The sequence below is a fragment of the Sylvia atricapilla genome, chromosome 7 (assembly GCF_009819655.1).
Source record: "Sylvia atricapilla isolate bSylAtr1 chromosome 7, bSylAtr1.pri, whole genome shotgun sequence".
Lineage (NCBI taxonomy): Eukaryota > Metazoa > Chordata > Aves > Passeriformes > Sylviidae > Sylvia > Sylvia atricapilla.
Window position 1 is genome coordinate 9,911,361 of NC_089146.1, and position 18,125 is coordinate 9,929,485.

The window sequence follows — 18,125 nt, forward strand, 5'->3', positions numbered from 1 at the left end:
TGAAAGGCGCAACCCGGGCTGAGCGGCCGCCTCAGCCGCGCGGCGTCAGGCCACGCCCACTCGGCAGAACAGCCAATCAGCGCCCAGACGCGGCGCTCAAAGGCCCGGCGATTGGTGGCAGCGCCCCCTACCGGCTCCTGATCCCCGTCAGCAGGTGCCGCCCGCGCCGGGCCCGGCCGTGAGGGAGCCGGGGCTGCTGTCCGCACTGCCGGAGTGCGCGGGGCCGCCGCCTCGGCCGCACCGCACCCATGGCGCCCCGTCCCGGGCTGTGTGCCAGGAAAACCCCGCAGAGAAGGCTCCTCGCTGCGTCCCCTGCAGCCCCGAGTTCTGGAGCCGCGGGACAGGTGCGCGGGCAGGTCGCGGTGCAGGACGCCGTCCTGAGCATCCCCCGGCGTGCGGAGCCGGGGACATGAGCCGCGGGGACACAGACTGCGAGTGAGGCACCGCGGAGGCTCAGCGAGCACGGCAGGGCCCAGGGCAGTTTGGAAGAGCGGAAAAGCAGTTCTCACCGACGGCTGCCGGGAACAGCGCGCTCAGTGCTGCGGTGTAGGCACACGGCTCGCACGGAGCGCGTTGGACAGGCATGCACCCAGGTGGAAATAGGGTATTCAGGGCCTCGTGAGAAGCCCACAGGAAAAAACCAGACCAAACCAAGACCACACAAAACCAAAAGAAGAAACACCAAAACGACAGACTCTAACCTGTGGTTTCCAAGACTCTTTCCGAGGACTCAAAATAGCCTAAAGCATGGTTGAGAAAAAAATTGAAGTTACAAAGAGTTCTAAAATAGTTGCAATTTGTTTGTCAAATTGATTTCCTCTGAAGCAATCCAACGAGCTAGAAATTTGCAAACATCCGTTTGTCATGAAGGCAGTAATAGTAACGTGGCCTAAGAGTCTAAGAGCTGTATGTTTAATTTCAGCAGTGCACCATTAGAGTTATTGGGTTAATTCTGTTTGTGCCACGGCACTGCCAGTGAAATGGCTAATTGCTGTGTTTATTACAGTGCCTAAGTCATGCAGTCACAAGAAGGCTTACATTAAGATGAAAGTAACATAAATGAAGATAAGAAAGCAGAAAGTATTCTTGAAGAGTCTAGAATATGTCACACCATGTAGCTGGCACACTGAGATACCTGCTAAAAACACGTAACTCCTGCTTGCTTGAACTTCCATCTGGCTTTTTAGCACTTTGAGCTGTGGATATTTTTGACAAAAGCAGTCCAAAATCTTTACTTTTTCCCCCAGAGTTCCACCACCTCTGCAGCGTTCTACATCATACCCTTTCTTGATTGTAACATTATTTCAAATACATCTGTCAAATAAAAATATAACGTGGACAGGATTGGTTTTGTTGAGAAGTGCTCTTTGTGCTGTATGAAAAGCAGGCAGCATTCCAAACATACCAAATGAGCCACAGAGTAAATTTAAATGATGCCCACAATTAAGATGCTTTAGGTTATTATAGCACATGGTGCCAAGAAGTAAATGACAGTGCTTATGTTTGTCTCCTTAGCTCCTTTTGTGTCTTTACTGATGCTCTTCAGGATTTGCTCTACTCTCCCTTAAAGTTTGAAAACCAAGGAAATACCAAAAATGCTTCATGACATGCATGTTGTTGTACTCTTGGTTATCTGTTTATATCATGCCATAGAAACACAAATGGCACTTAAAGAAGGGTATAATTGACAGGACTCCACCCTGAGGACTTTGGAATTTTACTTAGATACACCACAACTGAGAAGAACAAACAAAGGTGGAGAAGGGGGAATGGGTAGGCTGAAGGTCACAACAGTGCAGGACCGTGAACTATTATTTTTCCTAATGTATACACCTGGTCTTTTGGATAATTTAAAAATTATTTAATAACATTAATAGCAAATAAAGGTGTTAGCTTCGCAACTCTCATTCTTAGCTACTTCTTCTCTGGCTTACCTTGATTATCTCTCCGTTACAAAGCTGGCTCTCTTCAGCCTTTAGAGGCTTTCACTGAAAGGATTGTTTCCACATGACCAGCAGCCCTTTGGCACACTGGGATGCACAGCCCCCGGGGGCCAGAGCCACAGGTGTTTTAGGGAGCCAGCCTTGTCTCAAGGAACGCTCATGTCAGCTCAGGTCTGTCACGGGTTGATGGTGTTTGGAGTGAAGAGGTGGCAAACACCATCCTACCCTCCTCAGCAGGGAGGAGCAGTGTCTGAACCTCCTCCAACTCGTTTTTATTTAATATGGGTCATTAAAAAAAAAAAAATCTTTAGCACCCCAGTGCTAAAATCTCTGTGCCACTTTCTCTCACAAGGCAATCCTGGGTGCAGTGGGAAATCTCTGGATTCCACCCAGGCACTGCTTCCCAGAGCTCCTCAGTGTCACCCAGCACGAGCTCCAGTGTTTACACTGAGGGAAAGCGAGTGATTGTGCACTACGTGGCATCAGTTATCAGTGACCCGGATGAAAACATGGCTCTGACATCAGGAATGACTACAGAGAAGAGATTCTGAAAGGGTTCCAGTCCCAAAGCCTGGCCTCTTCCCACAGTAGCTCTCCATTAGCAGCAAGAGAATGCAAAATCACCTTCTGGAAAAAGTTATTTAAAAATGTATTCTCCAAACAGCTTGTGTAACACACAAAAGTGACAAGCTACCATTTGACCATTCTCCTTGGGCTGTATTGGGGTGAGGAGAACCCTTGCTTAAAAGCTGGTTAAAGATCAGTTTCTCTAACCAGTATTATCTCTAAAAAAACTAGAAGGAAATACTTGGTGGGGGTCTTTCATTAAAGACAAAAAAATGCTTTCCCCTGAAGGTGTTTCCCTGAGAAAAAGAGAGCTTTCCTGTGTTACAGCCACTGCTGGGAAGGGTTTTGCTGCCAGCTCTGATGCTCCATTCATAAGCAGAGGCTCTTCCACAAAGCCTGGGCCTCTCCAGTGTGATGGATGTGATAGCTGGGGCTTGGTTTGTCACAGGGTTTGGTGCCTTTCTTCATATGTAGCTCTTACTCAAATTATGTTGAGTATGGCTGCAGAATCTTCAATTTCCCCACTTCCAAAATCATGATTTGTAACATGCCAGACTCCACAGGCCACCAGAAATCACTTAGCAAAGGACATGTCAGGAAGAGTTTCTTGTTTCTCTAAAGGTTTTTAAATGCTACAAAGGACAGATGATCTAAAGGTACTCACTTAAAAAAAGATGTTACGGTATATGCGGAGGCACAATAAAAGAGATGATTTACAAAGTGGATTTTGTAAGAAGATTTATTTTAATTAAGTGATTTCATGATGAAACATGGTCTTAAACAAAATAGAGATCAGTATGAAAATAAAATTATACACAGAAAATTCTTTTCCCCAAATGTTTTTGAGTAACAGGGAATACAACACAACAGTCCTGTATTCAAATTATGTAAATCTGTGAGCAGTCAAACATTACAGTATATTCCTTGAAGCCAGGCACAATGACACACATTGTGTGCCCCTGTAACACACTCAACACATTTTCTCTCTGTTCTCTCTGCCTCGAAGAAAAAAATCGTGAAATGTAATGCAATGTGAATGGGGAAAAGGAGGGAAACCATCTTAATGCTTGAAGCATGTATTCCCCATTTAGTGTTTTGTGAAAGTCATGTACCAAATTCAGATCAAACTTAAACTGGCTTGTAGAAAGATAGAAAAACTTGGAATTGTATTTGATATACAGTCTTGTGAACACTTAACTGAAAAGTATGGAAAGGATTAAAAAATACACCGTGTTCTACTTAAAGCTTAGAAATAAATATGCACTCCATAATCTCAGTGCCTGAAATTCTTTAAAAACAAAGAACTTGGTATAAAATTATATCAAGTAATTGTCAAAAATGAGGAAGATGCACCTATAATCCTGTTAGATTCTGGATGCCTGCATCCCCACTACAAAAACTTGTAAAACTACACACTTTCAAACATGCTGAATAACCCAAACTGTAACCCAGCAAGGGCAGGAACATCAACTGACTTGGGGGTAGCAGTATTCCACACCACATCCCTCATTACCTTCTTTTCCCCTAAAGATCTCCCTTTGCATACTGTACCAGCCCTTACAAGTACAAATGTTCAGTCAATTATTCAAAAAGCAGCCTTGCTGATCAGGATTCATGGATGCCCTCAAGGCTATGTCATTCCCAGAAAAAACAGCGTGCAAAGAAAAAGCATCCTCCAAATGTGATTTCTGTAGTTAATATAATCATAATTCTCCTCCTCCCTGCAATGCTGATAATAAACAGCAGTCTCCTGAGTGTTGCAGACTCATTGCAGAAAAATGTCCTGCTGTATGCGACAATTGAACCAGTTTGGTTCAACATGGGAGTTGTCTTCTCATTTAGGACTTCAAGTTTACATCAAACTCCTACCATGTCAGTTACCACGTTGAAGAAGAAAATTCACAAGGAATTCTTCTTTTGACTTTTATATCAACTCATTCAATAGTCTTGTCTTTTAGGTAAAAAACCAGGTCAACTTTTAGGTAGAGAAACCCATCATGAAACCCTGCCACCCTCTTACACAGCACGTTTTTTGACAATATCATTAGAGTGTGAATGGAATCAAGACTTGCATCAGCATTGAGAGTATTCTAATTATTCTAAGTAAGCTTTGGAAATGCCACATCAATCATTGTCTTTGTGGAAATGCATGGTTCTTACACAACCATAGTGCAAATATAAAATATCTTTAAAAAAAAAAATCTGTATTTTGACATGTCTAAACATTAGTGATTTGGCCCATCACATTGAAAAAGAAAGTCACCATTGGTTGTGATGATTTAACCTTTTATCAGAAGTTGTATCACTTGCCCAATGCAGATAGTAATAAACAGTCATTACTTATAAAAGAAGGCTTCCAGACACCACCCTTATTTTTAGAAGCCTTCATCTTCCTGAAAATAGCCGGAATAAAAACAAAACAAACAACCCAGTCCCGATAAAACAAAACAAAAAAGCCAAACCTCATAGAAGTAAATTTTCTGATTGTGTACTTAGATTTTCAAAAGCTAATAACCAGTAAAAGCACATGTTGCAGTAACACCAATGTATTTCAGGATGAACAGTCATTTTTCCCTAGGTGCATTATCACAGCCTAATTTTCAAGCAGGAAATAGCCTGTTTTATATCCCAGGGGTCATCCCAGCACACTGACCTGCTCCCTTATCCTCGAAGTGCAGTCCTTTTCTGTGCCTGCCCTCAGACTTGTCTTCACTCCAGCACTCTTCCATGGCTCTATCTTGTGTGCTGCATGGAACTGCCCTGTCTTATCATTACAGCACCTACAATTACATTCCTTCTTAGAATTATTTATGAGGCTTCAGAGATTTATTTTCTTATTCATAGAGTAATCTACTTTAAAATTAGGGAGCTCCAACGTCTGAGTGAAGTCAGCACGGCAATCAAATACGATGTCTCAGCAAAATCCTCTTTTATTTGCCTTATACTGCTGGGTGGGCATTTCTAACTATGAAAAATGTAATCCTCGTTTAAAATGAAAGACATTGAATAGTCAGTGGAGTGTGTCATGAGCTGCCTGTATTGCAATTAGCAGGCATCACAGATAGAAGGAGCTTTTGGGAAGAATCCAGTTCAAGAGCTGCATGAGAAAGCCTCCAGCTGTGGAAGGCACAGGGCTCACTCACTACGGTAACAGATCTCCTGCTGCTGTGATTTCTGGATCAGCATCACCTGCCTCACTGCAAAGGCTCTGCACCCACCTGGCCAACAGCCTAGGGCAGCCCATGGGGGCCACACATTCTGGCAATATAAAACACTGCAAGCAAAATCTCCTGCCTCAGTAATCTTGCAAAACCAAAACCAAAAGATGCTTTACCCTTGGATACCTAATCAACTATTTTCAAAACACTCTTTATGACTATTTTTCGTAAACCACTCAGTCTTGATATCAGTTTAACAGTGATCCTGTGGACTCAGGACTGAGGGAGCTGCTTTTGAAAGCAAACCCAGAGTCTTACTGTGATGCTACAGCTACAGTCAGCGTAGGTGGTCAGCAATTGTCTCTGGGTGATTGTAGGATTATGTGCAATCAAAAGGGACAGGATGGATGGCTTTGAAAGGCAGCCCAGAAAAAAGGAGACCAGAGTCCTGTGGAGTTCTGTAGGTCTATACATTTAAAAGCTAACTGATGTCAGCACAAAAGTATGTTAAATTAGTTGAACAATATACCTCCTGAGTGCTCAACAAAAGCCTCAAAGTAGGCAAAGCTTTTTCTAATACAGGCTGATTAAGAAGTTTCTCAAAGTTCTGAAAACAAGAAACAACTGAAACCCCCAAAAGATAAAGTTTCAGTATTCAGAAGTTTTTTAACAGGCAAAAGGATTGAGAGCAGCGTAGCTCAGCTCCCTTTCACATCCATCACGGCTTTGAGAAATTTGTCACAATATATCTCTAGTTAAAATTTTACTATTATTATTCTGCAATGTAATCTGAAGGGAAACAAGTTCAAATTTTGAATTATTTACTTAGAAAGGGGCTAATCAATGTGTGTATCAACTATTTCACATAGTCCTCAGGAGGTATTTTTAAATGCATTTTGAATACATACAGATACTTCAATGAATTGTAACCATGCCAGGAGTCCTTGACTGTCATCCTTTTACCAACAATCAGGAGGAACCTTTCTAAACAGTGGCCAGAAGGTCAGTCATACAAAACAAAATTATCAAATAATTATGATTTTGCTTTAAAATGCCTACAGCGTAATGTGGCTCTTAGCAAAGCCTATGAAGTAAAGTCCTAAAGGAAAATATTTTGTAAAAATACTAAAAATATTTAAATAAAAAACATGTCACAGCAATGAACATCCTAGATAGTAGTAGCCTAGTGCCAAAATCTTCATTGTCCCTCTAAAGCTGAGCAGAAGCACGACGAAGTTCATGGTCTATCTGGAAGACACGCAAAATATAAACCATCTTTCATTGTGAAAATTCTGTGTTTGGAGGGTCAGCATTGTAATTCTGCATATTGCAACAGTGGGTTATACTGCCTTACAGTAAAGTTATTCTTTTCCTCTACTATTTACCTAACGTATATTTAGTTTTCCAGCAAACAAGTAATTTCAAATTCAACCACCCAAACTCTTTCTTATTGAAAAATATTTAGGCAAAAGGTTAGACTAGTCCAACAGCAGCCACTGTGGTTGCACTAACAAAATTGTAAGGAATTTTTTACTTAAACTGATGAGCCAGTCAACCCATAGCATTTCTGAAGTTCTGTTTTACAGCACATTAACTGAGCCAGAACACAAACAGTTTAAGAAGCCAGCTTTGAGTAATTCTTCTGAAATTTTGCTTGGAGTTCAATTGCTTGCCCAGAGAGAAAAGGATGAGAAGGGGAAACAACAATAGATGAAAGCTACATCTGCGATCTTATGACTGGAGATCAACCTTCTGCTCAATTCCCATTAGTGCTAACAGGCATATATTAATCCTCCACATGTAAAAAGCGGCAGGAAAAACAACATTATTCATATAGTTTAACACAGATAAGTTTCATTCACTGAAAAGAAGTAACTTGCTTTATGCTAGTTAGGGGGGGTGAACTTACACTGGCCATTCAAACACAGCTGCTGAAGATTCCCCTGATGTGAACAGGGATTCCCTCAGTCCAGACACAGCATCCTTCAAGGAGCTCCATAAAACTCTGCAGCTACCACGGCAGAAACTCAGTAAACATCTGCAATTAATACTGCTGAGATTACGTTGAACAACCAGATGATACCATTGCAAATGCATCAGAAGGATTTTTTCTAAAAAACCTTCTTTTTTAAAGGATTAAAAATACATAAGAAACCACAAACCTCTTCTCTTTCCTATAATTTTAAACTGAGCAAACTACCAGTCCAGTGCTCTGCCAGTCCAACTTGTACCAGCAGCTCTGTGTGATGTCCTGCCAGGACGCTGCTGCCTAGATTTTCAGTTTCCCCGAGGATTACAGCTATTCCCCACCCCTGTGTGCCCCGGGGTTAAGTGCTGCCATGTGGAGCTCATGAGCAGGCCTGTGAACGAAGGAGAGTTCAGCCCACGTACTCTCTAAGCCATTTGAACAGTCTTTATGGTAGGGTCAGTACAAGAATAATGAAAATGACGTTTAAAAGCAAAAGGAGGTAAATATTTGATGAATACCAAGGAAAAACGGCAGGCAGGGAGGGGGTGAGGATGAAGATTGAAAGGGTTTCCTGTGCTGGCCTGCCAGGTGCTGCTGGCAGTGTGACAGAGGTGGCAGATGGCTGTGCCCTGCCTGCTGTGGGCACAGGCACCACTCCCCACACAGCTGCTGCCTGCAGTCTCTGAATGGGTGACTGCTTGCTACAGCAGGTGCCACACTGCACTCCATGCATTCCAAGCTTTCATGGGGTAGTTAGGAGTGTTCTGGCTGCCAGCAGCGCCAGGTGAGCAAAGCACACCTCTGCTGGGCTGGGATGCTGGCACCTGGGGGCCTGGCACTGGGGTGTGGGGGACAGAGGCCACTCTGCTGCCAGCCTGCCCAGGCTGCAGTGGCCTGGGAGCTGCTTTCTGGCTGGGGATGTGTGGCTCCACTTCCCAGCACAGCAGGAAACATGGGCACCTCACTTAAATTCCTGCAGGGATGACCCCTGCCAGCCTCTGTGTGATGGAGATGCTGTGGGTTAGTTTAGTATGGGTTGTGATTCATTGGCTGAAGGGATTCTTCTGTCTACTTTTGTCCTTCCTAAATGCAAAGCTCCTTAGCACCATCTGGGAAAGCTCTGAGGACATACAGAGCTTTGGGAAGGCTCCCCAGCCTTTCTCTGTGTGGACCCTCATCCCTGCTACACTGTGCCATAAGCAATAGCATCGTGGGGGCCTGCTGCAGTCAGCTGCAGGACATGAAAGCTGGCTTTCCCTTGGGACACATTTAACGGGGAGGGCTTCCAAAACCAACGGGAGAACATTCCAAGCAGTTGCCAGGAGATGTGGGTATTTGACTAAGCTCAGGTATTCAAAATACCTTTTCTCTATACTCCCTCCTTGCTAATCCCTTCAGAGCAGCAGCATCACTTCCACCCTCACTAAGACGGCACTTCACCTCCCAAGTGTTCCAGGCACCACAGGGAGCTGTACCCAGCTGACACCTCAACCTTCACACAGCGCTTTTCTAGACTCCTCAGGGGATGTTGGCAGCAGAGGAGGAAGCAGCAACTTCTCTTTAGTCTCTCTTGGGTTTAGTGCTACAAAGGTTCTGGATTGTTTTTTTTTTTTTTTTTTAAATTTATCTATTTTCTAACTGACAGCTGCCCCCCCGGTGACCCTGTCACACCTTTACAGAATACCAGATTATCATGGCTGATTTCAATTATTTTTACATGCATAAATACAGAACAAATGGGTGCAGTAGATATATTTAAATAAAAATTGACAAGATGCATTTATTGTTTTAGTTTTGTACAAAAGCATAACTTAAAAGGCAAACTAGTATAAACTTACTTTGTGCCAAATATTTAAACTTTTCATTCCAAAGAGTATCTGGTTCAAAACTTGTAGATACAGTTTCCACCTGGGAAATCTCTTTTTTAAGACCACAGATAACACAGTATTGTAAAACGAAAGTTCTGTAGTCCTTCAACCAATCAGAAGTTGCATTCTGCTCCGAGTGCCAGAGTTTTAGCTACTCAGTGAATGGATCCTATGAAACATGAGCCATGCTGGAGTGACCTGCTGAAAAGTCAGTTTGCCTACTGCTCATTCATGTTCTGAAAAGAGATGTGCATTAGGACCCGTGACATGCAATCTTAGCTGATAAATATACGTGTAGAAACAGGGTGATGTGTTTGGACTTTTCTCTGCTACTTCATACCAGCCAGAAGTAGCCTAAGAAAATCTAAGTTACATAAGAGAGTCCCAGATGTCATGCAGAAGCACAATAAATCTTGGAATAAAAGAATGCTTTCCCCCTGATTTTGCTTTTCCTTTGCACATGTGACATTTCCTCAGTAAGTCTGAAGGGTTTTCTCAGTCACCACCACAGCTGCAGCTGCCTTCTGCCTCGGAGGGTGGACTGGCAGTCTCTGCTGACAACATCTCCAGGGATGCTCGCCTCCGCTGGAAAAAACCTCCCACCAGAACAAGCAGGACACCTCCCTCAGATGCCCCTTCAAGAGCCTCCAAAGTGAGAAGGTTGCTTCAAAAGCTACTTTTCCCACAGAACAGGGCTTGCTGTGCAGCGGTGCTACCCAAAGGGCCAGCACAGAGCTGGATTCGTGTTCCTGTCAGCCAGTATCCAAGGGCAACTCCTGGGATTTTAAAATGTGGCGGATGCAGCGCGTGACAGCAGCTGGGCAAGAAATGGGGCGCAGCTGCACAAGTGTTCCACAAGACCATCTGGAGGAAAAGTACCAAAAATAGAAGCGAGCAAGCCTCGTGTATTTCAGCAAAATTAAGCATAAAGAAATCGGTGTCCATGCAGTGTTTGATATGCCATAAAAACTGCTGCAAATAACATTTGATAAGAAAACTATTTATCGGTGAAAATGCAAGCTTGGACACTACGAACAGTTTACATCTTGTAGGTGTTCACTGATACAGGACAGTGGCATTATGACCAGTGGCTCACCTTAAAGAAGTTATTCATGGTTTTCCCAATGAGCTAGTGTTTTACCGTGCTGTACAAATAAAAAGTTGTGGGGAGCATATGAAATATCTGTATTAAACTCCACTGCATTAAGTTATCCAATGCATGAAAAATGACCCGGATGCATTTAAAATAAATGCATATTACAATATCACGTATAGTATTATAAAATTATTACTTATGTGCACAGTCCTGATATCTATAGACATGGCACTGTGAAGAAAGCCTGGTTCCTAAGCATTTTTATAGATATTTGATAGTGATGCAATTTGCTATCAGTCAGATCATAATGTCCCTTCAACTTTGGTACATTCAGTGCAAAATATTTTCGGGAGTTTTTTTACTCTTATAAAAATAAAAGGCATTTTTTTCCCTGGAGAGTGCTTAAAGAATAAACACTAGCAGAATGTCTGTTCAAGCATGGAAAGTGACAAAACAGAAATAACACTTTTGTTTGCTTGTTTCCTGTTTACACTCTAAGAAACATAATATAATGAACCTATAAAAATAAACAGAAGTCACTGTGTTAGGGTTTTCTCCTGGTATGCTGTGATAAATTGCTAGATTCTTCTTAAAATAGTTTCCATGCAGTATAAAGCATAAAATCAGTCTTATTAAGTTCATTGTAACAGCTCATATTTTGTCATACACACCACTGGCAAATGCATTTCCACAAACCTCCTCAATGCACAAGCCGTTGTTGTTACATCTTTTGTTGCTGACTTTCTTCCAACTCCCTTCTGCCCCAGGAACTTGAGCTCTATGGTGTTCCCCATGCAGGCACTCGTAGTCTTAGGTTAAGCAAGTGTTGGATATGCTGTTATAACATATGGCATAAAGTAATGTACCTTCATGAATTAAAAAAAAAAAAAATTATAAAAGTTCAGTTGTATGCTTTTTTGATAATTTACTGGGTAGGTAAGGGGCTGAATGATTTCACATTTCGACTTGAATTTTATATTCAACAACTCTGATGAAATCCAGTCCTTGGGTACATGTCAGTTTTGCAGTAGCCAGATGGATCACAACATGGCATCACGTTTCTGGTTTGCTCAGAACACAAACTTAAGAAGTGTAGCCATCCCAAAATCCCATGGATTGCAAGACTTGGCTTTCCCTGCACACCAGGCACACTCTAGTTTCACTGTCAAGAATTCTGCCACTACCACAATGCTTTTTAATTGCTTCACAAGCTCCTTCGTGGAACCTCATTATATGAATTGCACCATGAAACAATTTTCCTCTAGGAAATCCAATACAAAAGTTCATTCATCCCTTGAGAAGACAGATCCACAAAAGTCCAATGAGCTGGGCACTGTGGTTTGTGTATCACTCAAGTCCAAAAGTACTTGTCTCTTCTACTGCTGTCAACAGTTTTTCATATAACATAGAGAATGATGGGTAAGGGGGAAGGTCCAGACGATTGAAACAAGTGTGAGCCCTGAGGGGAAAAAGAGAGAGGAGGTGAAGAAGTGCATTATTTGAAAAGTTCAAAAGAGAACACACAGACTGGTATGTGCTTGAATAGAGATGGGCAGATAGTATTCTTTTAGAAGACTTTGTTCTGTCAAATGATGTTTTCCAATTGAACAGGTAGTGAGGTTTAATCTACTTTCTTCTCATTAAAATAAGCCAGTTAGAAGCATTTATGAAGGTCTTTAGACACATACTGACAGTCCAAAAGGCATGGGTTAATTTTATCCATCAAATGTGAAAAAAAGAGTGATTTGGCATTGTACAATTCAAAGAGTCTGGTCTGAAATATTGGCTTTAAATGTGTCTTCTGAGATGTAGCCTTTCTTTTCTGTATGGATGATACTTCAATACTCTATTTGAATCACTGTTAATGATAAACAAGGTATTTCCATACATCTCCAGATCTACAGGAAACAATCCCACAGTGGTAAAAGACAGATAAATTAGATGCTCTTCCTTCTACAATTTCCTTGACATATGGATGGTGTTCTTGAGGCAATACTGCTTGTGCTGATATTCCCAATAGACATAACTGCCCTAGAGGCCAGCAGCTTTTGGAATTACACAAAACCAAGCATGAATCTCTAGCGACCACCCTGCTTCCTTATGAGGGTGACCATGCAATTTATTTCTCAGTTTTGGAGTCCATCTACCTTAAGTTTGTTGACACACTTGGCACTGTCTCTCAAAGCTTCTTCCAGGGAATGAAAAGGGAGATAAAAACAGCTTCTGTTCGTAGTGGAATCATGGATATCATTGCCTGACCTCAGGGCATGCTAAGGATGGTACTTTCTAAAACACTGTGGTGGATGAGCCTGTCTAATGAAATAGATAATGCAGCTATTAATGTGATGGGTTCTTGAGGAAGAAATGATGCAAAGAGAAACTGGAAGAGGCGTGTCTTCTCCTCTAAAGCTTTGTAACAAAGCCTCACTTCAGACTGATTCTAGTAATTTGGCAGGTCTCTGTTTACAAATACTTCATTCTTTTGCAAAAAAATGCATCATAGACTTATTTATTTAAATTCAATCCAGCTGAAAACCAAACTCCTCCTGCAGTGCCCTGCACTTCATCAGTATGATCTGTATTAAGTGTAAATCTGTAACATGTTAATGGAAGGACTGAACAACCTCCCTCCTCACAGCAAATGCAACTCCTCATTTAACTTGACCAGTCCCAGAAATCCAGCTGTCTACCATAGGCCTGTACAGACTTCCTCTGAGCCCTCCTCTGAGTGCTGCCTTCCATGTGAGCAAATTCACTAATTGCCACTTTAAGTGACTCTCCACTCCCAGCAAGGGGAACAGAACATAGAGTGAAGTGGGTTAATCTCACTTGTTAAAAACCCTAAGAGTCCATAACAAACTGAAACTCATTGAAGCTGAAACACCCACTCAGTTACAGCCTTGTGGTGTCACAAAAATATCAGGCTGAAGATATGTATACGCAGCACACAAGGTCACACCATCATTATAAATACAATCCAAACACCAGATATGCAATTACTAAAAGGCATTGCCTTTAGCACCCTCCCCAAATATAGTACCCTTAGAGGAACACTGCTCTACATGCTGTGTAGCAGAGATGGCGTTTCCCCACTTGGTATTCCAGGGGTCTGGTAAAATTTTTCTACCCAGCCATCTCTCTAAGGCTCCTAGAGGAAAGCTTTCTTTTTACTCCTCCTCTGCCTTTCCAAAAACCTTATAAAATAATATGTGCAACATAGATTAAATTGTTCCATTTCCCGCAGAGTACCTCAAAAAATTGAAAATACTCCCTTTTGAAGACAAGACCAAATTAGGCCCTGCAGCAAATGGAACTCAGTGATCCCTTGAATTCAATGTAGAGTGTTGAAGAGTCTTAGGAAATTAAGAGCCTAACCACATGCTTCTGCTCCATGGGGCTGACAGCCACTCATTAGAACTATGGATCATGCTGTGTGGGCTGTAAAACCACAAATTATAAAAGACACAGTGTATAATTAGCAAGGGATTCATTACGAACTGGTTTAATAGTAAGCTGGCATGTTGTTTACATTTATTAAGAGAACTGAGTTTTATCTTATTTTGAGGGCAATTTTGAAAATGGAATCACTTACTGTGGAAAACCAAGTAATTAAAAAAGTCAAAACTATGACCTTTGTCTTCTGAGGAGATGCATGCTTTTCCAACCCCAGCAAACAACTTCCTAAGTCCTTGAGACAGACGTGGTTTTTCCCTTCTGGGTAGCATCTTCCCATTCTGACATTTCAAACCACATAGGCACTAACTGTTCATCTGCCTGGGCTCACATCTTATGACAACATCCTTCTTGGTTCCTAAAGTCCAGATACCCACATTCCCAGTTAAACTCCCCTTCATTTTGATTACTGTAGTAAAAGAGAGTGTCTTGGGCTTAAAATGCAGTAGTCAAACGTAAATATAATTTTCAAGTGAATCATGACATGCATGAAAAAGTAATGTACAGCAATGAACCTGGAACCAATTTCTCAAGATGGGAGTGAATTGAAAGAGCACCAGTCCCTCCCCTAGTTTAGTCTAATCTGCAATGCAGTGCAAAAGAAGGAAGTAGAAGAGGCATTGGGGTAGCAACAGTTAAGCTAGACCTGTAATAATCAATTTTTCCAGGGCATTTTACATGCTACCTAGTTAGTGTAAAAGATCGATACAAGCTCGGCAACCTGACATGTGCCTCACAGAAATGTCACTGTTTGGATTCAGCAGAACTGATTACACAGCAGTCAGAACAGTGGGAACTAGGCAAACATCTAGTGAAAACTTTTGTGTTTACATTCACAGCTGCTTAGGCCACAGTCACATACCTAAGTGACTCTCCTAGCTGCCCTTTGTGTCCCAGATCAGGAAGAAGAGATGGGGATGGGTATTCTTATGTGTTTTCAACACTGCAGTGTTTTTGGAAACAGAGGAAGAAACAAAGTCCACTGACCTGTTAAATCCTCACTTTTGCCACCCGAGCACGGAGCACTATCAAATTTCACAGGCACTCCTGCTAAGAGGGCAATTTGCAAAGCACAACACGCTAGGAGTGAGTGATGGTGCCTTAACATAAAAGCTTTAGTTATCTGAGAATCAGTAAGAGTCACAGAGTCCTAGGGCAGCGTTCCCGGCAGATCCAGCGATGTGTTTACACATGCTGGGCTCGTTTGGAAACCTCCTGAAAGTTGCTACTCGGGGTTGTAGTTCCTGATGTGTTACCTCCAAGCCAGCAGTACCCTGTGTTTGCACAGGGAGTCTCAGAGGCTGCGGTGACCCAGGCTGAAGCTGCACTGCATCCAGGAACTACACATGTAAAAATGCCAACAGCGCTTTCAGCTTGGGGCTTAACCCATTTAAGCACTAACATGGAAGATGTTTCATTTTTATGAGATCAAGGTTCCCCATCTGTGAATACCAGGAACTGCTTGCTCATGATGACTGTAGGTGCTTGTCACACACAGCTGGTTTTATTTTAATTCTCACATTTGTATGGTAAAAATGATCCAGACAGACAAAAATCAAATGTTTCCCAACCGAGGGAAACAGAAGTGAAATTTCAACGAATGAGACAATCCCTTAAATGTGAGGAATTGGCATTTCCCCTAAACTTGATGAACAGCCTATGATTGCAAGGACTCTCAACATGCTTCTCAGTATTGCACTTCTGGAAGCAGTTTTATTCTGCAATTTATCACAACCAGGGCTCTGCATAACCTTTCCAGAGGAAATTCTGAACGTCTTGTTCTGGCAGGTCCTGACCTTTTCCATGCTGTAAGCTCTGCTTGCAAGCACCGGGAATTTCAGCTTCAGAGAATATATTGAAAAAATCATACAATCTCTTTTCTAACTTAAAAAAAAAAAAATTCCTGAATTTTGAAGTCAAAAATTATTTTTTAAATAGGTCACAGCTTTTACTTTTTAAACAAAATCAAAGCTAGCCAATAGGCCAATCATAATTAAACTGTAAAGAGACTTATTGGGCTACAAGATATCACTAGGCCCCCAGATGACATTGGAGTATTTGATATGAAATAGCAATTTTCAGGATTTGGATTCCTTTAATCCTCGGCTGCCTGGCTTTCATTTGTGCTGTAAACAGGAAAGATGGCTCTGTTTAAAGGCCACCCGCTGTGCCTGTGGATTTCACAGCACCACTTCTGTGTCCGTGACCTTCTCCACGTAGTTGTGATGGTAGGAGCCAACCCAAGAGACATTTCTGCCTCTGACCTTGTGCTGGAGAAAAAAACTACAAGGTTTTGGTCAGAGAGACTCTGTGTGTCTCTGACAGCCACCCTGTGTCAAAGAGGAGACTGAATGCAAGTTATTCCTCAGGCATCTTGTTTATGAGAGATGGGTTTATGATTAGGGTTGAGTTTCCTCCATGGATCAGCCCAGTCCAAAGCTGCCTCCAGAGGCTGTACATCCTAAAGCTGAGGTCTGAGTAAGCAGAGTTAGGTTGCCCACACTCCACACCAATCCATGTCTAACCACTCCTAAACCATTCTAGAGGCTGCAGAATCACAGAACTGGGTGAAAGAAAATCCCCCAGCTGTCAGTCTGATTGCCGTAGAGAAAAGACAAGAACCTGGTATTTTTTGTCAGTGAAGAAACCAAGCTGAAGGTGTTTTATTCATCATTCACATATTATTATTCTAGTCATGGCATTGTTACCATGGACCTTTGAAGAGAACTCTTTTTTCTGCTCTAAAAATTGGAAAGCTTTTTTTTTTTTTAATCTTTTCATCCTACTCCTCAAAACCTGCCCTACCCAATATAAATTGCATGGGTTTGTACAACTCAACCCCTGCTTTCATATCTTGGACTCTCATACCATTCTTTACCTCTTCACCTATTTCAGTGGATCTTACTTGTTCTCTTTGAAATCCTCACCTTCTTGTCTCTCTTGCTGCTTCTCAAATGAAATTACTCCCTCTCACCTGTTCTGCACTCAGAACTTGCCTCTTCAGTATTTGTTAACACTCGACATCAGACCAAGCATAAAAATTGTATCACTAAACTATACTATAAAGCCTGTGACTGATGCAAAAAATATAATAGTAGCTTTCAGTCAGAATAGTCAGAAGAGCTATTTCATTTTAATTCATATTAATTTTTGCTCCTAACTTGTGAACTGCACATTCAGTGAGTAAATACTTGCACATTTAATCAAATGTAACAAAGAAAGAAGTAGCTATCATTCTAGGACAATTTTCTGTGAGAAAAACACCGCAATATGGATGTCAGCCAAGTTACACTGCCTCATCCACCTTAAGGGAACAAAACTGAGTTCAAACCAAAATGGATGCATCAGACACTGCGACAATGGGAAAGGAAATTTGCATGCAAGAGAAGGTGTATTTGCACATTCAGTGAAAGCTTGTCAATGTTTGTCATTCAGCTGATCTGTTACCCCAGAGAGTGGCAGTGGGAGGCCACCCTGGCGTTCGTGCCCCCAGAGCTGTACCTTGGAAGAGCAGTGATCTTCCCCCACTTCTCCACGCAGAAGCGCCTGGGCCCGTTGCTCCCCCGGAGAGAGGCAAAGCCTTCATAGGGAATGCTGGAGGTGCCTGTGACAAACTGCCAGCACAAACACATCAGCACAGGGCCTGCACACATGGCCTGGGGACACCCACAGCAGCGCACCCACCGCAGCCCAAACGCTTTTGGGAAAGCATTCACAAAGCAAGGAAACTGGTCAGGCACAAGCAATAAACGCTGCTTCACATGGAGACTAAGGGCAAACACACCATTTCCTGGCTGGGCTCTACAAGAGGCAACTTAGCAGGTTAATTTCCTCCAAAGTGTTTCTGTTGCATAAATACTGTAGAATAACACACTATCAGTATCCAGTTACTCAGATTTAAGCCTAAGTGAGTTTTTTGCTGCCGTTTCCTGCATTAAAAGGAATGAATACAAGAAGCAGTAATGTCTGGTGGCTTTGTGTTATGCCTATATGGATTTCCAGTGCTTTGGAAACCACAATTAACTACTGTAAGAAAAGGACTAAATTCTGAAGGTTAGGTATACCCACTGA

At 42.2% G+C, this 18,125-nt stretch overlaps 1 protein-coding gene across 3 annotated transcripts in view; it reads right to left on the reverse strand.

Moving 5' to 3' along the window:
* Nucleotides 1-9,086: 9,086 nt before the first annotated feature.
* Nucleotides 9,087-18,125, reverse strand: part of HECW2 (HECT, C2 and WW domain containing E3 ubiquitin protein ligase 2) — a 98,504-nt gene continuing 89,465 nt past the window's right edge. For all 3 annotated transcript variants that reach the window (XM_066322552.1, XM_066322553.1, XM_066322554.1), the window contains 2 exons: nucleotides 17,556-17,668; nucleotides 9,087-12,060 (listed from right to left, as the gene is read on the reverse strand). In XM_066322552.1, coding sequence (XP_066178649.1) covers nucleotides 11,949-12,060; nucleotides 17,556-17,668 — 225 coding nt within the window. In that variant the 3' untranslated portion in view covers nucleotides 9,087-11,948. The remainder of the gene's footprint in view (nucleotides 12,061-17,555; nucleotides 17,669-18,125) is intronic.